This window comes from Myotis myotis, unplaced genomic scaffold, assembly GCF_014108235.1.
Source record: "Myotis myotis isolate mMyoMyo1 unplaced genomic scaffold, mMyoMyo1.p scaffold_m19_p_1, whole genome shotgun sequence".
Lineage (NCBI taxonomy): Eukaryota > Metazoa > Chordata > Mammalia > Chiroptera > Vespertilionidae > Myotis > Myotis myotis.
The window spans coordinates 78,074,253-78,101,077 of record NW_023416313.1 but is presented as its reverse complement, the minus strand read 5'-3'; the positions used below and the strand labels follow the sequence as shown (position 1 = coordinate 78,101,077).

The following is a 26,825-nucleotide window of genomic DNA, read 5'->3' as shown; positions in this document are numbered from 1 at the left end:
TGCTGCCCCAAAGGAAGAAGAAGGAAGGCTGATTATATGGGACATGTCCCCTTTCCAGAATCTTGCATTCTAAGAGGCTGATTCTATCTCTTAATGGGAAGGTCCATGATTTGTTTGTTTGTTTTGGGAATGGGGAATTTTTGGAACCCTGAGTCTGGATTTCCCTGTGCTAGCCAAGGACAAGAGATTATCTGGGGGACCAGGCCCCAGAAGGGGCTTTCAAGTGCTGTGGCTCAGAGCAGGCTTTGGCCTTGGCCACAGCAATAGGACTCTGGCCAGTCTGCACTTTTATGCCTGAAGGTGGGAGGCCTGGGAAGCACTACACAGCCTGATGGAGAGGCAAACCCATGACAGTGCAGGGAGCCTTAGACAATCTGGAGCAAATTATAAATAGGATCCCCTGGGAGAGAACATGCTGGCCACCCATCCCCAGCTTCTCCCTTGTCACTTGCCTCAGAAGAACATACCTTCCTTCCCAAAGTAGAGGCCCTTTTACTATAATCCATTTACTGTGCCCCTCCCTCCTTGCAAATGTCAATTCCATTTGTCTGTGAGGTGGAACTTGCCCAGTCCCTTGCAGGAGGGAGAGAGCACCTGGGGTATGGCTCTCAGGGAAGATGCTTCCAGCCTCCTCAGCAGCAAAGGTTTTTCTAACCAGCTCTGATGTGGCAGTGGCATGAGGAATGATCACCAATGGCTCTTTTCCATACATTATCTCAGGCCTCCACTCCAGCCTCCTGCCATCCTGAGAAACCACACCAACCCTCAGCAACACCTAGCAACAGGCAGCTAGCTCTATAGTTACAGGGGATCTGACAATCTCTGGTATTCCATTTAAAACCATTTTTTTCCTTTTTTTTTTTTTTTTTTTTTAAGACAACCAGGGGATTTTTTTTTTCTTTCTGGGGAGGCAGAGAGAAGATGGAAAAGGGAGGGGGGAAAAAAAACAGGGAAGAAAACTCAAATCTACAAGCGGTGGTATGTCCTATATTTCTGTCACTCTGCACAGGTGGTTCCAAGCCCCCATTCCAAAGTGCACTGGCCTCTCTGTCTCTTATGGCTGCTTTTAGCAACCCTACAGTGGCAGTCCCTGACCAGGTAGCTTAGTTGGTTAGAACATTCTCCCAATACACCAGTGTTGCCCCAAACAGAGCACATGTAAGAATCAACCAATGAATACATAAATAAATAAATGATTTTTAAAAACAACATTATAGTGTCAAAAGTTGACTAGTTGTGACAGACTAAATGACCTGCAAAGACTAAAATATTTACTTAGAAAAAGTTTGCTGACCGTTCTTTCAGAATTGAGTGAATTCAGAAGAAATGTTCATGGATACCATATTCCCTGAGTGATTTGAATGTGCATATCAGTTTGTTTGCAATCTTTATACTTTAAAGTTAGTTTGAATGGAGATGAGATCCATGCCTCACATTTTCTTTCCTTGAATTTATTAAATATTTTACTCCATTGTTTTCTGGCATAAAGAGCCAGTCTTGAAAAGTTGGCTTGTTTTGTCTTCCCTCCCTGCTCTTTATACTTAGTTTGGATTTTTTTTTTTAACTCATCTTCCTTTTATCTCATTTTTCTCTTAATGTGTTAGTCATTGGGTTTTTTTCCTTATCCTAAAATAATTTTTTTTATTTTTAATTCTTAGTTATATCACCTTTCTCTGTTCACTTAATTTCTGAGTTTTATGTTCTTTCATAGCTTCTGTAATTTTCTTTGTGCTATAGAATAGCTTTATGCTACTTAGAATAATGATTCTTTTCTGTTGCTCACTTTTTAAGGCCTGTATTTCCTGTAATTTTAGGCCAAGATAGCCTGTTTTCAGCTTCATAACTCTAGAGCTCTCTCTTCTATTGTTTTCATCAAATGATTTTTAAAAATTCATTCCCCCAGCCTGGCTGGTGTGGCTCAGTTGGAGCATCATCCCATGCACCGAAAGATGGAAAGTTTGATTCCAGATCAGGGATAAAATAAATAAGCCCTGCCCTGTGGCTCAGCAGATAGAGCATTGGTCTGCTCACAGAAAGGTCTCAGGTTCTATTATTGGTCAAGGGCATGTACTGAGTTGCAGGTTTGATCTCCAGTCCCAGTTGGGGCTCATGCAGGAGGCAACCAATTGTCTCTCTCACATTGGTGTTGCTCTCCCCGCCTCCCCTTCCTTTCCTTCTACTCTCTCTAAAAAGCAATGAAAAGAATATCCTTGGGTGAGGATTAAAATAAATAAGTAAATAAACAAACAAATAAATATTCATCCTTGTGCTTTCTGAGATCTTTCCTTTCTGCTCCCTTCTCTTTTATCTGGACTTTTTCTTGTCTTTGCTGTTATTGCCTTCTTCTGCTCAATTTGGATCCTAATCCTAGCAGTTTTTCTCATAGCAGTGTTAGTTTTGAGAATATAAATGTTCCAGATTGCTTCAACACCTATAAACCCCTTATATAGCAGTGTTCTTGCCCTCAGCCTAAGAATTTGATCCTTAGTGTCCTTTCCATGTTAGACCACTGTTCTCAGACTAGCATGCCATTGTTGGGGTTCCCCTGTTCTCTGGGCCATTAGAGAAGCCCATTTGCCTTACTTTTGCTTCTTTGTGCACAAAGACTGATACCATGTGGGTGCATAGCTGAATATCACTAAAAAAGGTTTTGGAGGAAACATTGTCTTTTCATTTTGTTGTAGATTAGGTTTTCTGTTTTGTTACGCTAATTGCTCTATCTGCTTTTTTTTTTTTCTTTAAAGAGTGAAGACCTGTCAAAGATCCTATGTAATAAAAGGCTAATATGCAAATCAACTGAATGGTGGGATGACTGGTTGCTGTGATATGCACTGACCACCAGGGGGCAGACGCTCAACGCAGGAGCTGCCCCCTGATGGTCAGTGCACTTCCACAAAGGGAGTGCTGCTCAGCCAGAAGCCAGCCTGGCTCACGGTGAGTGCAGCCTGGACTGAGCGACTCCCCCCCCCCCCCCCCCCCACACACACACACACACACACGAGGGCACAAATTTTGTGCACCAGACTTCTAGTTTAATATATTAATGAGTGAACTGACAGAATAGTAAAGCTGGTTAAAGGACTGTAGGAAACAGTGTTTACTTGGGCTGCTAGCACACCAGGCTCTACTGTTCAAACAGCAAGTATTTCCTGCCTTGGAAAGCATAGCCTAGCTTCAGAACCTTAGGGACTTCATTGCAATCCTCTTCCTGGCCTTGCTGGAGACAGCATACAGCATCCTTGTCTACCATAGATACCTCAACATTAATCAGAATGCTGGGTCACGTGGCATGAGCAGCAGAGCACCTTGCACCACAGAATTTCCATTTGGAAATGCAGTATATGCTTCCTCCAACAGGTAGAGTTCTACCAAGTACCATGCCCCTTTCTTAATACTAGAGCATGCAAAATGCAGTCACTTGTCCTTTACCTTAGAGGGGAGATTCCAGGCCTGGTGTGCTAGTAGCTCTACATTTTCCTGGCATGCATTTGACTTCCTATCATGTCCAGAATATTTGCCATTTCCTGTTCACCAAGTCCTGTTAGTATGATGTCATCAGTATATTAGACTAACATTACTCTCTGTGGATATCAAAGTCCATGTGGACACTCTGGGACAGAGAACAGAAAGTTAATAGCCTCAGGACATGAAATACAGATTGCTGTCCTTCTCATGTAAAAGCTAACTACTTTTGGTCCTCCTTATTAATAGGAATTGAAAAGAACACAGGGGCCAGATCCTAGCTATATACCAAATGCTGGAGGATGTATTGATCTGTTCCAGTAAAGGTTCTACATCTTGCACAATAGCAGAGATTAAAGTTTAAGTTAGGCGAAACCAAGATGGCGGCATAGGTAAACACCTGAAATTGCTGCCTCGCACAACCACTTCAAAAATACAACTAAAAGACAAAACGGACATCATCCAGAACCACAGGAAGACTGGCTGAGTGGAAATTCTACAACTAGAAGGAAAGAGAAAAGCACACTGAGACTCAGAGGAGGTGTGGAAGTAAAGTGCAGAGGTACGGAGGCTCGCGCAGAAAGGGTGGCAACTGAAGACGCGGTTGTCTTTTTCAGTCAGGAGGGAGACACACGCTCCTGCTCTGAACTCCAGTTCCTGGCGAGTCTGTGGGGACCCAGACTCATACGGGGAGAAACTGGACTGTCTGGCATTGGGCAGAACTTGAGGGTGGCTTTCTCTCAGAGGTGCTTGCAGCCATTACCACAGGACACTGAGACCCGGGGCCTCTTAGGGCAGGGCTGAGGATCAGTCATAGCTGTTTGCTCCGCTCTGTTGATTCCCTGAGACCCCGCCCCACCCAAGCTGTGCGCAGAGGCTTTTGCATATGAATGACCTGGCCCTTTGCTATCTAAAATTACCTAACAAACTGCAAATGGGTCAGAGAGACCCAGAACATCCAAAAGAAGGCCCAAGGCCCCACAGCAGCTTGCCTTGCTTCACAGCTGGGCCTCATCTGGGCACCTCCAAATCCCAAGCAAGAGGAATCTGCAGATTTCTCCGTAGCTCCTGCTGGGTAGCCTCAGGCAGAGGCTAAATTAGCACCTCCTTAGAGATCCAAGTGCCAGTGTACCCAGTGGTCAGAGTGGGACCATCCAATTACAACTCCTCAGATCCATAAGGCACACACTCAGTAGGCAGACTCAGTGAGCACCAAAGCCCCACTGAAGCAAGTCTTGCTCCATAAGGGTGTCTCCAGGACAGAAGTTCTCCCACCATAGACACAGCTGATTCTCACAGCCAATTGGCCTGGAGGTCAATTCCTCCCAGTGATACCAACTACAATCAAGGCTTAACTACAACAAGACTGTGCACACAGCCCACAAAGGGGTGCACCAAGAGTGTCCACCTCAGGTAATTGGGGAGGCTGAGCTAATAGGCCCTATAGGACACCTAGCACAGAAAGCCACCTTGTCAACACAGGGAAGCAGCCAAAATGCGGAGACAAAGAAACAGGACACAAATGACAGAAATGAAGGAAAGCAAATGACTGGATATAGAGTTCAAAACCACGGTTATAAGGTTTTTCAAGAATTTTCTAGAAACCGCCGATAAATTTAGTGAGACCCTCAGTAAATCTGGTGAGACCCTCAAGGTTATGAAAAAGGACCAAATAGAAATTAAGCATACACTGACTGAAATAAAGAATATTATACAACAGCAGACTAGAGGATCACAAGAATCAAGTCAAAGATTTGAAATACGAAGAAGTAAAAAACACCCAACCAGAAAAGAAAAAAGAATCCAAAAATATGAAGATAGTGTAAGGAGCCTCTGGGACAACTTCAAGCGAACCAACACCTGAATTATAGGGATGCCAGAAGAAGAAAGAGAGCAAGATATTGAAAACCTATTTGAAGAAATAATGACAGAAAACTTCCCCTACCTGGTGAAAGAAATAGACTTACAAGTCCAGGAAGCGCAGAGAACCCCAAACAAAAGGAATCCAAAGAGGACCACACCAAGACACATCATAATTAAAATGCCAAGAGCAAAAGATAAAGAGAATCTTAAAAGCAGCAAGAGAAAAACAGTTAGTTACCTACAAGGGAGTACCATAAGACTGTCAGCTGATTTCTCAACAGAAACTATGCAGGCCAGGAGGGAGTGGCAAGAAATATTCAAAGTGATGAATAGCAAGAACCTACAACCAAGATTACTTTACCCAGCAAAGCTATCATTCAGAATTGAAGGTCAGATAAAGAGCTTCACAGATAAGAAAAAGCTAAAGGAGTTCATCATCACCAAACCAGTATTATATGAAATGCTGAAAGGTATTCTTTAAGAAGAGGAAGAAGAAAAAGGTAAAGATAAAAATTATGAAAAATAAGTACATATCTATCAACAAGTGAATCTAAAAATCAAGTGAATAAAAAATCTGATGAACAGAATAAACTGGTGAATATAATAGAATCAGGGGCATAGGAAGGGAGTGGACTGACAATTCTCAGAGGGAAAGGAGTGTGGGGGTGCAGGAAGAGACTGGAAAAAATCGTACACCTATGGATGAGGACGTGGGGGGCGGGGTAAGGGCAGAGGATGGGGTGGGAACCGGGTGGAGGGGAGCTATGTGTGTGTGTGTGGAGGGGGGGGGGGGGAAGAACAACTGTAATAATCTGAACAATAAAGATTTAATTAAAAAAATAAAAAATTAAAAAAAGATTGAAAAGAAGTTTAAGTTTATAGTAGTTCACTGTTAGTCATCATAATCCCTCTCATTGTAGAAGACATACAGATTAATTAAATGGAGATGCAGTGGAGACTACCAATTTTGCTTGCTGTAACTTTGATGACAATCTCTGTATTTTCTCTTACTGTGCAATTGTGCTTCTATTTATTATCTTGGCCCAGGTCTAGGGGATAAAATTTCAGGGGTTACCACTTGGCCCTTCCGCTTCCGGTCATAATGACTTTGAGAACTTTATAAAGGTTATCAGCTGCTTTTTCAAGATTTTTAAAGCAATTAACAAAGCCAACCAACTCTACAATTCTTACAATTACTATTGTCTCTGTGTTGTTCATTTGCCACCACTGCTACAAATGCCATTACTTCACCTCTCCATCTGTATCCAATCCACACCTGTAGTTGTTATCACCATTTACCATGAGTCACCTAGTTCCAGAATCCCATCCTGTTTGTGTGATCACTAGGGCTAGCCTCAGTGTCAGTGTCTTAACCAGGATTCCCTCCAGAAATCAGGGCCTGAGTAGTTTATGCAAGTGTCAATAATTAAGATGGTCACCACTGGATACAACTGAAGCTTAATCTTGCTGGGACCTTCTGTAGAGCTGTGTAAAATATACTGCAGAATTTTCTTCTCAAGGGACTGAACAAGGAGCTTTTATCCACCAGCTACATTAGACAACAGTTACCCCATTGGCTATTTCTTTTTAATTTTTTTTATTGATTAAGTTATTACATATGTATCCTTATACCCACATTACGCTCAACCCCCCCCCCCTTTCATGCACTCACCCCCCTGTTGTCTGTGTCCATTGGTTAGTCCTATATGCTTGCATATAAGTCCTTTGGTTGATCTCTTCCCCTTACCCCCACCCTCCCCTACCTTCCCTCTGAGGTTTGACAGTCTGATCGATGCTTCTCTGTCTCTGGATCTGTTTTTGTTCATCAGTTTATGTTGTTCATTATATTCCACAAATGAGTGGGATCATGTGGTATTTATCTTTCACTTACTGGCTTATTCCCCTTAGCATAATGCTCTCCAGTTCCATCCATGTTGTTGCAAATGGTAAGAATTCCTTTACCGCAGCATAGTATTCCATTGTGTAGATGTACCAGTTTTTTAATCCACTCGTCTGCTGATGGGCACTTAGGCTGTTTCCAGATCTTAGCTATGGTGAATTGTGCTGCTATGAACATAGGGGTGCATGTGTCCTTTCTAATTGGTGTTTCTAGTTTCTTGGGATATATTCCTAGAAGTGGGATTATGGGTCAAATGAGAGTTCCATTTTTTGAGGAAACTCCATACTGTTCTCCACAGTGGCTGCACCAGTCTGCATTCCCATCAGCAGTGCACGAGGGTTCCTTTTTCTCCACATCCTCGCCAGCACTTGTCGTTTGTTGATTTGTTGATGATAGCCATCTGACAGGTGTGAGATGGTACTGCATTGTCATTTGGATTTGCATCTCTTGGATGATTAATGACTTTGAATATGTTTTCATATGTCTTTTGGCCTTCTGTCTTCTTTCAAAAAGTGTCTATTTAGGTCTGTTGCCCATTTTTTGACTTGGTTGTTTATCTTCCTTTTGTTAAGGTGTATGAGTTCCCTGTAAATGTTGGAGATTAAACTCTTATCAGTGATAACATTTGCAAATATGTTCTCCATGCAGTGGGCTTTCTTGTTTTGTTGATGGTTTCCTTTGCTGTGCCAAAGCTTTCTATTTTGACGTAGTCCCATTTGTTTATTTTCTCTTTAGTTTCCATTGCCCTAGGAGAAGTATCAGTGAAGAAATTGCTTCGGCCGGCATATGTCTGAGATTTTGCTGCCTGTGGATTCTAGTATTTTTATGGTTTCCTGTCTTATGTTTAAGACCTTTATCCATTTTGAGTTTATTTTAGTGTATGGTGTAAGTTGGTGGTCTATTCCATTTTTTTGCATGTATCTGTCCAATTTTCCCAACACCATTTATTGAAGAGGCTGTCTTGGCTCCATTGTATGTTCATGCCTCCTTTGTCGAATATTAATTGAGCATAGAGGTTTGGGTCAATTTCTGGGTTCTCTATTCTATTCCATTGATCTATATGTCTGTTCTTGTGTCAGTACCAGGCTGTTTTGAGAACAGTGGCTTTGTAATACAGCTTGATATCTGGTATCGAGATCCCACCTACTTTGTTCTTCTTCCTCAGGATTGCTGGACTCCATCAAAAAATTACTAGACTTAATAAATGAATTCGGCAATGTAGCAGGATACAAAATTAATGCCAAGAAATCTATGACATTTCTATACACCAATAATGAACTTACAGAAAGAGAGACTAAAAAAGCAATCCCATTTACCATCACACCAAAAAAATTAAGATACCTAGGAATAAACTTGACTAAGGAGGTAAAAGACCTGTACGTGGAAAACTACAGGACACTGAAAAAGGAGATAGAGGAAGACATAAACAGATGCAAGAACATACCGTGTTCATAGATTGGTAGAATCAACATCATCAAGATGTCCATATTGCCCAAAGCAATCTATAGATTCAATGCACTCCCCATTAAAATACCAACGGCATATTTCACAGGCCCATTGGCTATTAATTCCACACACTTCCAGGCTGCACATGTTAAAGGCCACACTGGCATCCGAGAAACCCAGGGTGGAAAGCAAGAGATACATGTTGCAGCTGAGGCAAGTTGTCCTGGAGCTGGTAGCTGCTGGAGCAACAACTGACTGAAGTAAAAAGTGGGATACGAAAATAGGAGGCTGAGCACTGGCCTTACCTTAGTTTCAAGGGGAAGTCCCACTCAACACCCTGTTACATGAACATAAGTGATTTTACGTTATTATACTGGAAATTATTGTTATCCTGTGTACTTGAGGTAAAAAGTCACCACTAACAGCCAGCACCACTACCCCATTTTCTTTGCTATTTGTATTAAAATTGTAAAAAGAACCATGTTTTCAGTAATATCAGACTTCTTAGTCTTCATCTATTCTTTTTGTAGTCTTTTTTAGTATTTAATTTATCTGAATTATCGTTTCCCAAACCAAATTCTTAGTAAAGCTTGGAAACAATCAAATTTTTATTCTAGATGATTTCTAAAAACTCAAATCCACATATTAACTTTATCACATCTTCTTTGATGTTGTTGTTTTAACTCATTACTAGATAGTTTGGAACACTGGTTTCTAAAAAGTTCTATTTTGTTAATATTTCAATCAGTGCTCCTTTTAAGTAAGATTTGAAATTCTATTTTTAACTAACCTATTTTAAGTGAGATACATAGTAGTTATTTGTATCTTTACCTCTAGTGTTTTAAAGTGGAACATAGTTTTCTTATATTTAGAAAAAGTGCTTAAAATATTTATTGTGAACTTGTGGAATCTTTTTATACACTTGTATATATTTTTAAATATATGTTTAATTTAGTAATATAAAACATGAGAAGTACACAAGGGCTGAAAATACAAATTTTACTGTCATCGATATTTCTCTACAGAATAAAAAGATCATTTATGTATTCCTCTATATAAGATCCTTAAAAACAATGACAAAGTTGAAAAAAGCAGGTTGGCAGTTGCATTTCACATTATCACGTGTAGAGGGCAGCAGAGAGCTTAGATTTAGTTTTCTCTACCTATCATGGCTTTCCTAGCTTAATTTCTAATTACTTGTTCCAGACAGAAGTAAATGGAAACAGGTAATAATATCTAGACTAAAAAAAAGCAAAGGTTATTCTTCAGTTCTCATTTGTTTCTAAATTCCAGAAGTCTAATTTTACATTAAAGGGAGAAAAAAGTTAAGTACAGCATAACAATTCTTTTTCTTTGGAAAAGGGAAACAATGTTATCTTTCTCCTTAATCATTTTTTAGGAAAGAAAGCATCAACAGGCCCATAAAGCAGCATAGGCTATAATTAAACCTGGTCTTTGGAAACCAGATTTACCCAAAACTTGATATCCTTTACAAAGCTGCATTATTTTTAGATAACTCAGGTTTCAGTTTATAAATTCTAGATTTTCTACATACATAGAAGACACATAACCAGTCTTCTTCAAGTATGTCATTTGTAGAAAGTTATATAAATAATTGCTATTAATAATATGATCATTACATAAATCATCAATTGAAATAGGATCTTTTCTAAAACTTAAGCAGCTGGAACTATTTTATCTTTTTACTTACCTGCCTTGATATACAAAGGATAGAGAGTAGATAATCTCTCAACTTTTGGGGAGTTTCCTTCTCTATAAAATGCTGGTAGTTATTCACAAACATTGGCCTGAGACTAGGAGACCAAGGTTTTAAATCTAGCTCTGCCCCTGATTCACAGCATGACAGTGAGCACTGAGCATGCACCCAACATGTACTAAAGGTGTTACATTTAGTGACTTCTCTGGAAGTCACTATATTCTAATATGAGTTGAATAGACCAGATTGGACCTGTTCAGCCATTGATTAATCATGCAACTTCGGACAAGTTTCTTAAACTTTCTGAATCTGGTTTTGTCACCTGCAAAATGGAGGTAATAATACATATTTTATAAAGCTGGTTAAATAAGATAGCATGCATAAAGCTTCTAGCACAGAGTAAAAACTCAAATTTCCCGTTTCTTTTTCACGATATCTTTCAAGTTCCTCCTAAGAAAACTGAAGAGGATGGGTTAACAGTCTCAAAGGACCTTTCCAGCCCTCTGATTTTCATTGAGTATTATTAGAGTCAAGACTGTCTCAAGCCCATCATTCAGAGTACTAATTGAACATGCCGTGTTCATTGTTGCTTTTTTTGATGCTATCTACGATTGTCTATATTTAGTCCATAAACCTGAACATTCCAAATGAAAATATGATTTTAGAGTTGGTGAGCCAGGATTTTTGTGCTGTGACTATCACTATTAGACTTTATTTGGATTCTGTAGGCTTTTCATTTTTATATATATAAAGACTTCTACCTTTACCTAATGGGTCCTCAACTACAAGAGAGAAATGAGAGATATCTCTTCCTCTCATTATCTTGGCCTTACCTGTATCAGAACTGTATAGAAGAACATAGTTTGGAGAAAGACATTAGGTAAGAGACCCATGAGAATGCCCCAGAAGTTTCTTTCCTCTCACTGTTCATAGCTCTTTATTCCTTTATGAAGCTAAGTAGTCATAAAGTATTGACCTTACATTTTTGAACTGAAGAAACTAACTGAATCAGACTACTGGGTTCTAATCTACTTTCTTACTATCTCTAAGGGCTTGGGCACATCAGTGTTCTTACCTATAAAGTTAGGGATCTGGATTTCATTATCTCTAAGGTGATCCCACTTTAAAACTATATAGAACTATCTTCTACAGTCAACCATTCTTAAGGCCAACCACATTACGTATAGCTCAGGTGTGACTGGGTAATAAATGAGAGATGATGAAATATAACCAATCACCATTACTTTTTTTAAAAAAGCCTCAATACACCCTAGCCTATTTGGCTAAGTGGATAGAGTGTCGGCCTGTGGACCGAAGGGTCCCAGGTTTGATTCTGGTCTAGGGCACCTACCTCGGTTGCAGACTCCTCTGCAGTTTGGGCCCTGGTTGGGGCTCTTACAGGAGGCAACTATCAATGTGTTTCTCTCACATTGATATTTCTCTCTGTCTTTCCTTCTCTCTTCCACTCTCTCTAAAAATCAATGGAAAAATATCCTCAGGTGAGGATTAAAAAAAAAGCCTCAATACAGAAAGATGAATTATTAGCATCATCTTGAATACAAAACACATTGGTGTTTACAGAAGAGCAGTGTTGGCTCTTCCTGCAAGAAGTAACATTGTCCGGCAAACCTTAGTAAATTGTTTTGTATAGATTGTCATCATGAATAGTCTATGCCCACTTTATTGTTTTGTTTTATTTTGATAGGTTGACGTTCTGTCCACTGAGCCAAACCAGCTAGGGCTATGTTCACTACTTATTTGCTCTATTCACTCTTCAACCTCTGTAATCTTCTGTCTTTATTTCAATGAACTAGCACACTTGAAATCCTCATTAAACTTATCAATTAAACTAAATCCATTAATCTTTTCTTACTCTTCTTAACCTTTTTGCTGTAATTAATACTTTTTCTCCCTTTGGCATCTTGCTTTGTTTCTTTCTGACTGCTCCTTTTGCAAATTTCTTCTTCCCTTAGCATTTCTCCAAAGTTAGATCTTTGGACCCCTGTTCTTTTTGTCCAGATTTTCTCTCCCAGATGTTTCATTCACTCCCAAAACTTCAACTCTGATTTCTTTGTGTCTGACTCCCCAGTCTAAATCTATCCTCTGACCTCTTCCAAGTCCTTGCCAAGCATTTCCAAGCACTAGGTCAATATTTTCAATTGCATGTTCTTCCACCACCTCAGACTCATCTAAAATGATACTCAGAATTTTCTTTCAAAGCTCATTCCTCCATATTTCTTTATTTGCATTAACAGTTACCCCTCTGAACTTGAAAATCATAGGCATCTTAGACTTCTCGCATATGTTGTCTCTTGCATATAGTTTCCTACCTTACACAGAGTTCTTGATACCTGATTGTGACTTTTGCATTGTTTCCAGTCATCTTTAAAACCATCTTCAACACCACTTTACAACATAACTTTCATTTATCTCTCACATCTGCTCAATAAAACCCTCTGCTCCTTTGTCTTTATCCATAGCCCGTGACCTCGCACTGAACTCATTTTGTTCCTTTGAGAAAGCCTTGCACTCTTCCCTTGCTCAGACCTATGAAAGACATAACATGGCCTTCAAGGCATGAAATAACATCTTAAAGCCTCTTCCCTAGCATCTTTCCTCATCTCAGCTCAGAAAACTACCAGCAGTGGTTTCTCCTTCTGAACTCCTGTAACACTTACTAGCTATATAGGTTATTCTCGAATTTTCAGAAGCTGTCTTATATTAGTTAACTCTTCATGTGCCCTACCTTTACACAGTGGCCTATTAGCACTTTAGGATTAGATATGAAACCTGTTTTTTGTACCACCCTCATTATCTAGAATAATGCCTTCTACACAGTAGATTTTTCAGATTTCTCTGCTCCTAATAAATCCTAAGAATGGAATTATTTTTGCAGATTACCAGCAGTGTGCCTCCCATAGTTAGGATAAAAATCCTGCATTTCAAAATAGAATACAGTACTTTATGTTAAAGAAGAAAATCGGTTTCATAGCAGGACTACCAAACCAACAGAAGTAGTGTTCTTCCAGAGAAGAAAGGATTTAGACTAGAAATTTAGAGACTGTCACTAGTATGTGACCTCACTTCAACTCTGTGAACTTCATTTCTTCAGCTGTAAAATGCAAGACTTTTTATGTAGATTTTTGACCCTATTAGGACTATATCAAGGTTAATTCAGAATAGAGAAGGACCCTGTTACACATTTTTAGAACAGAAATCACCTTTTGTGTATTTGTTATAAAAATCTATTACACAGATATCAAAATTTTAAAACAAAGAAAAAGTATCTGCCTTTAAGTCTTAAGAAATACTGAACTTTAAACTGTGAGATAGCCCAATTATACTTCACATTTATTTCAAGAACAGAGTGACCTGAAGTGTGCCTACTGCACTTACTCTGTTAGTCTGAAGAAAACTTGGTGGGAACCAGTTTCTAAAGACTTACATAATTTTACAATTGTGAATATACTTAAGTAAAATAAAGGCAAGGTCCCAGGATAATTAGGCTTTCCTTCAGTATATACACTTATTTAATTCTGAATTATTATTTTCTTAAAGTTGTCAACCTGCCCATACTAAATTTCTTTCTAGGCAATAGGGTTTTATAGAAAAAGGATTCCTGTCTGTGACTAAGTACTAGAGTAAGTAACCTAAATAAGCAATTAATTTCCCTTTGGGAGTGCTTTTAAATCAGGAAAAGCCTTACATTAACCCAGTTTCCTTTTCCCTTCTGGTCTTAATGTAGACATTCCAAACCTCTTGATAAAGAGCTTTCTCTTGCACAGTGAAAAATGAGAAGCCTAGGTGTGCCCAGCTGTCAGTTAGCTGTAGTCACGTGTCTGTTAGGTGCCCGCCCACTGGAGCCTGGTCCGAAGCAAGCCCCTCCCACAGAGCCTTGAGTTCTGTGTGCTTTTTCACTGCTGCTCCCAGAGGCAGTTAGCTCCACCACAAGGAAGAGGCATGGGCAAATGGCTGCCAAGGGTGGCTGAGCACTCAGAAGAAAAGCCTGTGTGTCTGAGTAGTGCTTGGTTATAGGGCGACTTGGATGTGGATTAACTCTAAGGATTTTAAGGGATACTTGGTGAAGCATGGTGGCTCATGATGAGATTGGCGGTCTCCTACCTATTAAAAGGACTATACGAGTCCTAGATGTGAATAATCAGTCCTTCAGAGAACCAGAGGTAAGACTTTTAGAGAAAAATTAAGCCAAAAGGATGTCTTCTAATTCCACAGAACTTTAAGATTTTTAATAATTTATAAACAGTATAATTTTAAAGTTAACTTTTGATCTTGCTGAGTGTTAAAATGCAAGTTTGAAATGTGTTCAGGAACTTTGGTAAAGTTTAGGTAGGAACTATGTTATAGTTAGGTTTATACATAGCATATAATGAGTGTATGCAAACTTGAAACAGAAAAAGATTTTAAGTGTTATGCTGCTCAATTTGGTTAAATTGGTCACATTTCTAATGCTTATTAAATAGTTACTATTTTTTTAACTTACATTTATGTTATCTAGTTTTAGAAACTACTTTATGGAATAAATAAGACTCCTCTGCCAACTAGTGAACAAGCTTCAACTAAAATGCGATCTGATCTAGTGCTGGTTTTTATTTTTCTTTCCACATCTAATAAGTTAATTGTATGCAACTTTTTTTTCTTCAGAAAGAAAAATATGTTAAAATATTTAAACCAGTGAATTATTATTTAGCTACAGCCACCCTCCTGGCTTTAATTGTTTGAAGTCAGTGTGGTTTTTAGAAATCTGTATGAACATTTATCAAAATAAGTTGTGATTTTTATGCTATTTTATTTAATGTTGACAGTTGATTTAATATCATGAGTATTCCACTTATACTACAGAATACAGTATATTTAATGTTTCTGTACTTCATTAACTGTATACACTTTATTGTGGTGATAGTTTTGTGGCTATATACAAATATCAAAACTTGTGAATTACATATTTTAAATATGTGCAGTTCTTAAGGTTAAGTAAAGCTGTGAATCATACATACATACACCTTTTGGTTGTTAAAATAGCTGCCATCTTTAGAAGGTATGCTTTCTTTTGGTGTGGTTTAACTTTGGTTTTTGTTTCTCTGTTTGGTTTTTGCTTATATGTTTCAGTTTTCTCAAAATAATCTAAGCATTTTCATTGATTAGAGCAAGTCATACATGGTGACCAGTGTAAATACTGAAACTAATCATCTTTTGGACCATAAAAAAACTAACCTTTTTTGTTTGGTATCAGACACTAGCCATGTTTCTGATGTACCTTTATTCCAAAGATTAAAAACAACAGGGATATTGTCAGGTTTTTGGTGCTAGCAACACAGCCTTAAATAAATAACTAAATTTGGCTATTTCAATTACTAAGTAGAAAGGGAATAAATCCTATGTGCTCTGAACTCATTTTTATCTTTTTATAAGTAACTTTTTCATTCTTCTTATTTTAAAGTTCTTGCCAAGTAGAAGAGAAAATTATTTATCCAGTAACCCAAACTAATGAACCAAACCCGTACTCTTTTTATTTATAAAGTACAGTTTTGGGTTCATTAGTAATATATATCCTCTTATATGACACCATTTGACACCATTAGTAGAAGAAACCTTTTTACAAAAAAAAAACACACGCAAAAAAGAACACAAACTCAGTTCACAATAGAAGTTTTCCATGTTGTTGCTTTTATGTGCAAGGTACATCCCAGTAAAACTTTTTTTCTGTTTATAGATAAATATCTAGAAAATATTTTAAAGCATAAAATCCGACTACAGGTGGATTAGTAAAATAAATAGATTGATTAAAAGCTCAGTCTCAAGGCAGATTCCCCTAGCTAAACTAGATAGTTTGATTAAAAGCTAACCTAAATAAACAACATAAATTTATGGTAGAGGTTGTTGAATGTTTTTCCCCATCTAAGTGAACTTTGCCCTGGTGAAAGGTTGCCTGTGATAGAAAGTTCCTTGAGCATGTAAAACTTCTTGGTATTCTTTGTTCACATAGATTTTCAGATTGTCTTTTGCAGAGCTATATAGTTTCAATATCTGGTACCTGTTTTTTAAGCTTCTTGTAGTCACCATAATGCTGTTAACAGCACTCCAAATAAAATTAAACAACAGCAGCAACAAAACCATTATGTAAGCCTTAATTTGAGTGATGATAAGATAGGTAGACTCCTGCCCCCTCTCTTCCTTCATCACCTCCAAACACTGTACCTGCATCATTAGGGTAGGTTTGATATCTATGCAAAGGGTAGGTTTGATACCAATTCTCGAAAAACTTTGTCTTCAAAATATGTTTTCGACAGTGTGAATGTTTAGGTTTTTATTAACCAATCTATGAGAATTAAATATGGTTCATCTGAATCTCTAAAGAAAACTATTTCTGGTTGTAGCTCACATGAGCCAAATCCAAAACTGTATTTTAAAAGACAAATTTTCATCCCAGTCCTCTGGGTGACTCATGAATGCCTAATCAATCCATATCACTTTTCCACAAAAGTTTTTGTATTATATTTTTTTCAAATAGTGTATATATCCTGAAATTAGTAGTGAATCATAATTCAGTATTACATCTTCACATTTCAATCACACTTTCCAAGTCATTCATTAAAATTTTTTTTACTTTTGAAATATATATGCTAAATATTTGTGTTGTTTCTGTCAAACACTCAGTATGTTCTTGGATCCCCAAAAGTATGTGTGAAAAGTACAAAGGTGTCCTCCCATTACCCCCACTGCCACCACCCACATTTCCTGATTTAGTACCATACTTTCTTAACAAGACATTTTAAGTCCCGTGCTCTGAGACTAGCTCTGAGCTAGCTAGGCAGTCTTACCTGGACATCTTAGATTAGATTAAACTCTTAAGACTAATATATCCTTTGTGAAAAAGTGAGATTATAGATGGGTTTCTAAAGGACTGTGGAACATTTTTAACCACCAGATTACTGCTTTAGCATGATATCCTGCCACCCTAAAGAGACTATTGCATAACAAAATCCACAGTAGTTTCAGAAAGATGCTTTTGATATATTTACATTTAATTATCTAAATCTAAATTCTGTAGTTTTAGTTTTAAATGTCACATAATTTGAGTTATCAGGAAAATAGTTGTATAGTAAACTGACCCTATAAAGACTTTTTATCATTAATTTGATCTTATGTAATAAAATAGATATCAAATATTATCTTCTTCCTAGTTAAACTAATTTTTCCTTTCAAATTCCTGGGAATAGTACTTTCCATAGACTTTTAAATTGAAATTAAATATTTTGTGATTTACTAGGAAGTCAAATTTGTTATGTTTTAAACAAGGAAGAGGAATTAACCTTTTTCCAAAAAGTAGAACAGAATTTCTGACATCTGCTTTGTTTCTAGTTAATGTTGGCATATCTTACTTTGTGAGGTAATTGTATCTCCATTCAAACAGAAGATTCTTTGTTCTGTCTTTACTAAATAGAAAGGAATGCCTTATGTTAGACCTTCTGCCCATGCATGTGTCACTTCTGTCTTGCACAGATGTATATTGTAAAGGCATTCACACATGTCCTCAGCCACACAGTGTGTCATTTTACAACATATCTTGGTTTCTTTTTCAGTTCATTTAACGTTTGCACATTAGTGGCTTTATAGTCAAAGTTTTACTTTGGAGTTAATTATTTTGGTGGGGGAGGGTTGGTCTAGAGTTCCTCTTAAGGCCTTCAAAGGCCTGAATTGATTATCTACAAAGTCTCCTTACTTTAGTAGGTATTGTTCATATATATATATATATATATATATAGAAAAAGGTTAATAATATATGTAGTAGCTTTAATAAGTCTAATTGCTTCTTTGACTATTTGAATCATTTAAGTTTCTTTCCAGAGAATTTTAACTTTCTGTCAATTTATTCTTAAATTACTTTAAGAGATTATTTTTACTCAATTTCCACAGCCCTTACTTTTTTTGTATGACTTTAGTCATATCAAAGAATTTTTAGAAAAAAAAAATTTCATCTATCATTTTTAAATGGTAGTTTTTATTTTTAAGTGCTAACTTTAATATAAATTTTTAATTATAGATCCTTCTGAATACCCATCAAAATTATTTTGTCAAGATGCCACAATTGTCAAAGGCATCAAATACAAACAAATAATTATACTCCATAGACATAAACGATAGGCCTGTTTTATGATCTGTCCTTTATTTCAATAGTTGTATGAGTCACCTAATGGTATGCCTCCATTTTCCTAGCAGTAAAATTAGTAAACTTTTGAGATCCTTGAATAAGTGATGTGTTTGCTATATACTGTTATTTTTTAAATAATACATGTAGAAAAATAAGTATTTCTTCTGCATGTCTCTATATTTTCCTTTAAGTTAATAAATTAAGAGAGGATCTAAATATTTCTAAATCCCAGAATTTACATAGTAAGTGGAAATATTTCTGAGAAAAAAATATTAGTAATAATTAAAACTTAGTATGTTTCAAGCACTAATCTGAACCCTTTAAACATATTTTATTTAACCTTCATAACAACTTTATAAGAGAAGTTCTAATACTAACTTCATTTAACAGATAAGAAAACTGAGGCCCACAATGTTGCCTAGCAAGTGCTATAACCAGGATTTAGGCATAGTCTTATTCAGAGCCTGAATGCTCTTAACCACTGACCCTTGCCTCTGCTTGAACACCTCCTATGATCCATTCCAGTGTCATACATGTTCATTTAAAAGCTAGTCACTAAATGAAGTATTTAAGAATGAAATGATACAGAGTTTTGGATTTGCTTTAAAATATTCCAGTAGGGGCAGACATGAAACAAATTTTTCCACCAAAACTGTTGAAGGCTGAGAGATAAGCACATGAGATCCATTATACTATTCTCCATTCTTATGTATGTTTGATAATTTTCATAATACTATGGTTTTTTAAAAGTTAATCTCTATATTAAACTAAGAAGTTCTATAGGGTTTTAGAATCTAATTTGTTTTAATTTTAGTTTTTCTTCTGTTTAATGATATTTGTCATGTGCCCAGTGATAATTCAGATATTTGACTGGCTTTTTATACCACTTATTTTTTAATTAGAGGCCTGGTGCACAAAATTTGTGCACTTGGGGGAGGGGGGGCGTCACTCAGCCCGGCTTATGCCCTTTCGCAGTCCAGGAGCCCTTGAGGGATGTCTGACGGACGGCTTAGGGGAGCGGGCCTAAGCCGTCAGTCGGACATCCTTAGCACTGCTGCAGAGGTGGGAGAGGCTCCCGCCACCACCACTGCACTTGCCAGCTGTGAGCCTTGCTTCTGGCTGAATGACGCTCCCCCCTGTGGGAGTGTACTGGTCACCAGGGGACAGCTCCTGCGTTGAGCGTCTGCCCCCTGGTCAGTGCGTGTCATAGCGGCCAGTTGTTCTGCCATCAGGCCAAAACCGGCTCTCCGACATCCCCTGAGGGGTCCCAGATTGCAAGAGGACACAGGCCAGGCTGAGGGACCCCTCGGTGCACGATTGGGGCCAGGGAGGGACGTGTGGGAGGTTGGCCAGCCAGGGAGAGACCGCAGGAGGGCTCTAGGGTGTGTCTGGCCCGTCTTGCTCAGTCCCAATTGGCCAGACCCCAGCAGCAAGCTAACCTACCAGTCGGAGTGTCTGCCTCCGGTGGTCAGTGCACGTCATAGCGAGCGGTTGAGCAGCCTTAGCATATCATTAGCATATTACGCTTTGATTGGTTGAACAGCCAACTGGTCAACCGGACACTTAGCATATTAGGCTTTTATTATATAAGATAAGTATTCTTAGTATTTTAACATAATCTGTATTTTTTTTTACAGGAGCCAAGCAATAAAAGAGTTCGACCTCTAGCTCGGGTCACATCCTTGGCAAATTTAATCTCTCCCGTAAGAAATGGAGCAGTCAGACGTTTTGGTCAAACAATACAGGTCAGTGAGGGAGGGGATGGGGAGCAGTAATGCAGTGACAGGGACATTTTACAGAAGCCTCAGATTTGTATTTTTTTTTAGTTGTACAAACAGGTTTATATTATTATACTTAAACATAATTTTTCATTTTGGAATATGTTGGTAAGAAATATTGTTACCAGAGCATACTAATGTGACTTCATTTTATTACTTTGTATTTTATATCAAATCTTAGTCTTGGATTGTTTTTCTTCCCAAAAAGTAATTTTGGCTGATAAATACTTTAAAATGATAGATTAAAGCTTGGATAAATGGCTGTTTTATGCATAGAGAAATTCTCAGAACTTTGGTATTAATTTGTCTGTTTTTTAAGAAAAGGGAATAATTACTGTGTCTTCCAAATCTTTTCTCTTTTATCCACCTCTTTTTGTTTGTTTGTTTTCTTTTAAGTCATTTACCCTTCGTGGTGACAATAGATCTCCAGCTTCTGCCCAGAAGTGGTCTAGCAGATCAACAGTCCCAACACCTGCTAAAAGGAGAAGTAGTGTATTGTGGTCAGAGATGTTAGACGTCAGCATGAAGGAGTCTTTAACTACCAAAGAAATTAAACGTCAGGAGGTATGCTGGCATCCAGTAGGCCATATTTATTGACTTATATTTTTTAAAATAGTCCCTATTTTTTAAACGTGTTTTGCAAGAAGAATAGCAAATTAATGCCTGTGACAAAATCAACTTGCATTTCTGTATCTGAGTAGCACTTTTTGATGGGTGATGGTCATCAAACTTAACAACTCTTAAGGAGAGGGTAAAATTATGAAACATGGCAGCCTCTTATTTGAGATTCCATTCTGAATTATAGATTTCAGACTGAGTCACTTTAAAAAGCACTGTTCTAAATATCAATTGTATATAATTTTCTTTTCTCAAAAAAGGAATGACCTTTCATGTTTGCTGGACTTTTTTTAGGCAATATATGAAATGTCTCGAGGTGAACAGGATTTAATTGAGGATCTCAAGCTTGCAAGAAAGGTCAGTAAATAACTTTATTATATGCCCTAGTTTTTAAAAATATTTCACAAATTCTAAAGGATAGTTCTCTTAACCTTTACAAGAAGAAAAGTAGAAAATACCTACTAGTGAATACTTTTTTTAGATGAGATTTATTAAACACATCTCTTCAAGTATGAATATCAGTAAGAGCATCTACTTGGGGATTAATATATACCTTAATGTCTTTTATGTGTAACGAATAGGATTCCCTGCTAGTTTTTGAAAAAGGAATAATTACATTCAAATACAGATCCTCTCGTGTTGATTTGCTCAATATCTTTGTGTGACACATTTCTTCCTATCTAATAGGCCTACCATGACCCCATGTTAAAGTTGTCTATTATGTCAGAAGAGGAACTAACACAAATATTTGGTGATCTGGATGCTTATATACCTCTTCATGAAGGTAAAACATGCCCCTTAATTTTTATTAGTATCTGAACAGTAGTAACACAGATAATTTTACATCTAAACTACTAATTTAATGCTGAAGTACTTTAAAAATAAGCCTACTATTGGTATTTCTGCTTTTTTATACTTCAGATTTGTTGGCAAGATTAGGAGAAGCAACCAAACCTTCTGGAACAATAGAGCAGATTGGTGACATTCTTGTGAACTGGGTATGTAGCGAGTTGTTTGCTTCAGATAGTTTTTTACATATTTTCTATACTTGTCATTTTTTATGAATATCAGATGATTTGATCCAGTAACTGGATTATAAAAATAGATAAGACATTAAAACTGAACAAACTTATGTAGCTATAAGAAGTTACTAGTATAGTCTCTGTTTAAAAAACAAATACTTCATGAATGATAGTTAAAAAAAAAAAATATATATATATATATATATATATATATATATATGTATGTATATATATATGTATGTATATGTATATGTATATATATTCCCTCTTTGGACAGAATCCCCACAGTATATGTCATTAATTACTTGTTTCATTCTTTTGCTTAACATTTGTGCCTGCCAGATACTAGGCACTGTTCTAGGAGGGATCACAGGAGATTCAGTGATGAAAGACAGTTTGTACATTTAAAATCTAGTGAAAGAATATCTGTCAACTATATAAAAGTCTCAGGGTTGGTGACGAATGTGCCAGAGGAACACTCAGGTGTCCTGGGAATACAGAAGAATAGCATCTAACTGAATTTGGGGGAAGTCATGAGTCTTTGGTTGAATTTAGTCAAATTATCAGAATAGGGTGTTCTGATGTCAACCCAAAACACTATCCTTCCCCCATTGTCACCTGCAGGAAAATTTTCACAGCTTGTTAAAACTTTTAAGAATAGCTGTAGTTTTTGTGTTTCGTGTTCACAGGCTTACTAATGGACTGAATCGTAACAGAAACTTACCATACTTTGTTTTCTTTAATTACTCTGTAGTTGCCAGGCTTGAATGCCTACAAAGGCTATTGTAGTAACCAGCTGGCAGCCAAAGCTCTTCTTGATCAAAAGAAACAAGATCCAAGAGTCCAGGACTTTCTCCAGCGATGTCTTGAGTCTCCCTTCAGTCGAAAACTAGATCTTTGGAGCTTCCTAGATATTCCTCGAAGTCGCCTCGTCAAATACCCTTTACTGTTAAAAGAAATTCTTAGACATACTCCAAAAGACCACCCTGATGTCCAGCTTCTGGAAGAAGCTGTAAGTAGTCAAATACATGACACTTATGTTTTGCAAATTTATATATTAGCTTGCCTTAGAAAGATTTACAGTGATACTCACAAATTTAATGCATATTACACCAGCATAGTGAAGTGTTTTTGTTGTTTTTTAGTACCCAGTATTGTAGTGCACTGCATAGTATAAAGAGACGTAATATATTTTAATCACAAAACTGGATTCTAATCTGATCTCTTTCACTAGCTAGCTGTGTGACTTTGGGCAAATCACCCAATTTGACTGAGGGTGTTTTTTTATATATAGAATGAAGGGACTGATTGAATTTACTGATTTCTAGGGTCTCTGTAAGCTTTAAAATTTTATCATTTTAAAAGATGTTTTAGCCTTATAGGGGAGCAGGATAAATTAGTAAGCTGAAAATGCTCCATCAGTGTTTTGGTAATTTTTAGATACTGATAATACAAGGCGTTCTCTCTGATATCAACTTGAAGAAAGGCGAATCAGAATGCCAATATTACATTGACAAACTGGAATATCTGGATGAAAAGCAGAAGGATCCTAGAATTGAGGCAAGCAAAGTATTGCTTTGTCACGGGGAACTGAAGAACAAAAATGGACATGTGAGTGCATTTGAATGCTAATATAAAGTGAGCTGTTATTTTTCTTTTCCAACCCTGTTTAAATTTATCACATAATGAAAGAAGGTTACTGGTCTTTATTTCATGTGATTTGATAAAGCAAACATGATTTCTCATGAATTACTTAAATGCCTTAGTGGAGAATCAATAATATTTTGTTTTGATGCATAAGTCATCAACTTGTTTGTCTAGGAGATTCCTTTCTAAATAAATTGTTAGTTTCATAATATTTAATAAGAAAGAATATTCAAAAAATGTAGTTTATTTTATAGTGATAGAAGTCTTTCTTAGTAGTACTGAACACATTTCTGCAGCAGATTGAATGAAAGCAAACTTATTTTTTAAATAATTACAAAAGCACCAGCTAGAACTAAGTTTAAGCTTGGATAGATAGTATTTTTGTTTCATGAAGTGCTTTCCAAAAGCTCAGTTTATAAGTTGAGGTTCTTTTTGGAAAAAGTTGAAGTGTGATATCTCTGATTTTTTATTTGTGACAAAGCAGAACCATTAATTAACATTTTTATCAGCTTGCATTTTTTAATTCTTCCTTTGTTAGAAAACTATGGAATACAGTAATGGTGTTTCTAGTCATGTTACTACTGATAATCAGGTCTTTGTGGGGAGTAGCATTTACTCAGCTACTGCTTAATCTAATGTTACACACCAATTGTAAAGGTTTTATGTAGTCTAAGATTAGAAGAGCTGTTTGTGTAGAATATGCACAGCCTTGAATAACCATCTCTATAGGGTCATTTGTAAGGATATCTTAGTAAATTAATGTGATGAAATTAATGTCAAATCAAGTCATTTTAAGAGTGGATTGTAATCACCTACAGTCACCAAGTGCCATACTTAAGAAGCATTTGTTTCCCCTTTCTCCAGAAACTTTACATTTTCCTGTTTCAAGACATCTTGGTTTTGACCCGGCCTGTTACACGAAATGACCGTCACTCTTACCAGGTTTACCGGCAGCCTATCCCAGTCCAAGAGCTGGTCTTGGAAGACCTACAGGACGGAGATGTGAGAATGGGAGGATCCTTTCGAGGGGCTTTCAGCAACTCAGATAAAGGTAAAAATACTAGCTTTAAAACAGTTTAAACAAACTCAGAATCTAAATATATTTTGTTTTAATCTTTAAGAATTCTGTTCCTACACAAAAAATTAGAAATGAAATAGGTTCCATTGTCCTATATATACTATTATACTCATTAATGTGTAAAGTGCTTTGCTGCTCTAACACCTGCAGGTGTATCTGATAAGTACGTATAAACTTTGTATCATGTATCTACCTAATTGATTTGCATATTATATAAACTAGGGGGCTGGTCCAGCTGGAGGGAGGGGACACAGGAGTTTGGTTGCCTGGCCCCACCCCCTGGTCAAACTCCCAATCAAGGGGATAATTTGCATATTAGCCTTTTATTATATAGGATAACCAGCACCCTTATTAAGATAGTAGGACCATGCTATCTAGAATAATCTTTTTATTTATTTAAAGCTGCTATTTTATTTTTTTCATTTTTATTTCTCTAGCTAAAAATATCTTTAGAGTTCGCTTCCAAGATCCCTCTCTGGGCCAGTCACACACTCTACAAGCAAATGATGTGTTCCACAAACAGCAGTGGTTCAATTGTATTCGCACTGCTATTGCCCCTTTCCAGCAGGCTACTAGTTCACCTGAGCTGCAAGGTTTGCCAGAGCTCCATGAGGAGTATGAAGAGAACAACCCCGCCGCCGGGAATATCAGAGCCCAGAGAAGGTCATCTACGGTGTCGAGTGTGACTCAGGTGGAAGTTGATGGAGATACTTCAGAATGTGGCTCCCCAGTGCACGCCGCAGACAACATTAAGAGTGTCAAAGCACACCGAACACAATCCGGCTTCCGAAAATCAAGGGACAAAGCCCACTTTAGTGGCAAACGGAAAGAGACTTTGGTATAAAGAGTGTTAACTAGTGGAGAAACTGTTTATTTATAAATGTGTACAGTTTGTTTTATCTTGTAATGTGAGCATGGGAGCATTGCAGGGTTACTTAATACCAGTCTTAACATTTTCTATGTTTTTGGTTGGTTTTGGTGGTTGTTCCCTTTTTTTTTGTTTTTTTTTGTTTTTGTTTTTTTTGTTTTGTTTTTTTTTGTTAAGGCAGCTAAAGATATATATATATATATATATATATATATATATATATATATACACACACACACACACAGATTGCTGTTAAACTGCAATCCTTTTTTTCCCCCCAGATATTTTCTCAAAATTATTTAGAACATTCAAGCCTGATATTTTCAGTCAAATGAAATATTTATGAAATGGGTTTTCTCTTCATTCTGCATTCATCATGACTTTTCAATACTAACCAATTGTGGAATTTACAGCATTTGCCAAAACTTAAAATTTTGCAAATACTAGGATTTTACCAGTGTTATTTTGATAAGCTTTGTGTGCAGAATTTGAATTTTTAACTTTGGCATCTAAAGTTTACATGGAATACATGTAATATTTCAGAATTTACATTGAAACATAAGTTCCTTGGAAAACAAACCATAAAACGTAATAGGTTTTCCATTTTATCAACTGGAATGCTTTATGTTAGTTTGTTTTTCCACTATACATTCCTCATTTTCGTTCATTTAACCTGCCAGTTATTTAATTTTTTTATTGTAGTGTTTAGGATTTGCTTTTATTTTTTTACTTTGATGCCTTTCAGATTGGCATGTCTTTAAAGTATTTTGTTTCCTTGATTTAAAAATGTGTTTGTGTGCATATGTGTATATATATAAATATATATATTTTAAATCATATTAACTTTACCAAGTGAAACCAAGCCATACTGTTTTTGAGCCAATTAAGAAAATTGCCATTTTTAAAGTGTAGCATTTTGAGGCGATGAACACACATGAACTGACAGTATATACTAGATTACTGAAAGAAAAAACACCTTATGAATTTTGTTGAAAGTTTTAGTGTTGTCTGAGAAGCAAGAGGGAAGGCAGTTGACTGGTAATAAGTATTAAAAAAAAAAAAATGAGGGAAAAGAGAGTAGTTTTGTCTTAAAGGAAAGCTATCTGGTTGTGCCAGAATGTGAAAGGAGATAGTAAAAGCTAAACTTGAGGGTGTGTAGTAAGTTGTAGAAGGCATGGGGGAAGTGGACTTTATTTGCCTTGGTTTATAATGCCTGCATATGATGGGTTTGAAAAGACAATGGAATATGTTGAAAT

General features: G+C 36.9%; 1 protein-coding gene across 2 annotated transcripts in view; it reads left to right on the top strand.

The window, feature by feature from the left end:
- Positions 1–25,774, top strand: part of NET1 (neuroepithelial cell transforming 1) — a 73,213-nt gene extending 47,439 nt beyond the window's left edge. Inside the window, exons 4-12 of one of the 2 annotated variants that reach the window (XM_036342212.1) lie at positions 20,196–20,303; positions 20,733–20,900; positions 21,249–21,311; positions 21,642–21,738; positions 21,876–21,952; positions 22,731–22,988; positions 23,417–23,587; positions 24,488–24,674; positions 25,139–25,774. In XM_036342212.1, the coding sequence (XP_036198105.1) occupies positions 20,196–20,303; positions 20,733–20,900; positions 21,249–21,311; positions 21,642–21,738; positions 21,876–21,952; positions 22,731–22,988; positions 23,417–23,587; positions 24,488–24,674; positions 25,139–25,545 (1,536 nt within the window). In that variant the 3' untranslated portion in view covers positions 25,546–25,774. The remainder of the gene's footprint in view (positions 1–20,195; positions 20,304–20,732; positions 20,901–21,248; positions 21,312–21,641; positions 21,739–21,875; positions 21,953–22,730; positions 22,989–23,416; positions 23,588–24,487; positions 24,675–25,138) is intronic. The other variant, XM_036342213.1, reaches the window with a different exon arrangement.
- Positions 25,775–26,825: the final 1,051 nt, after the last annotated feature.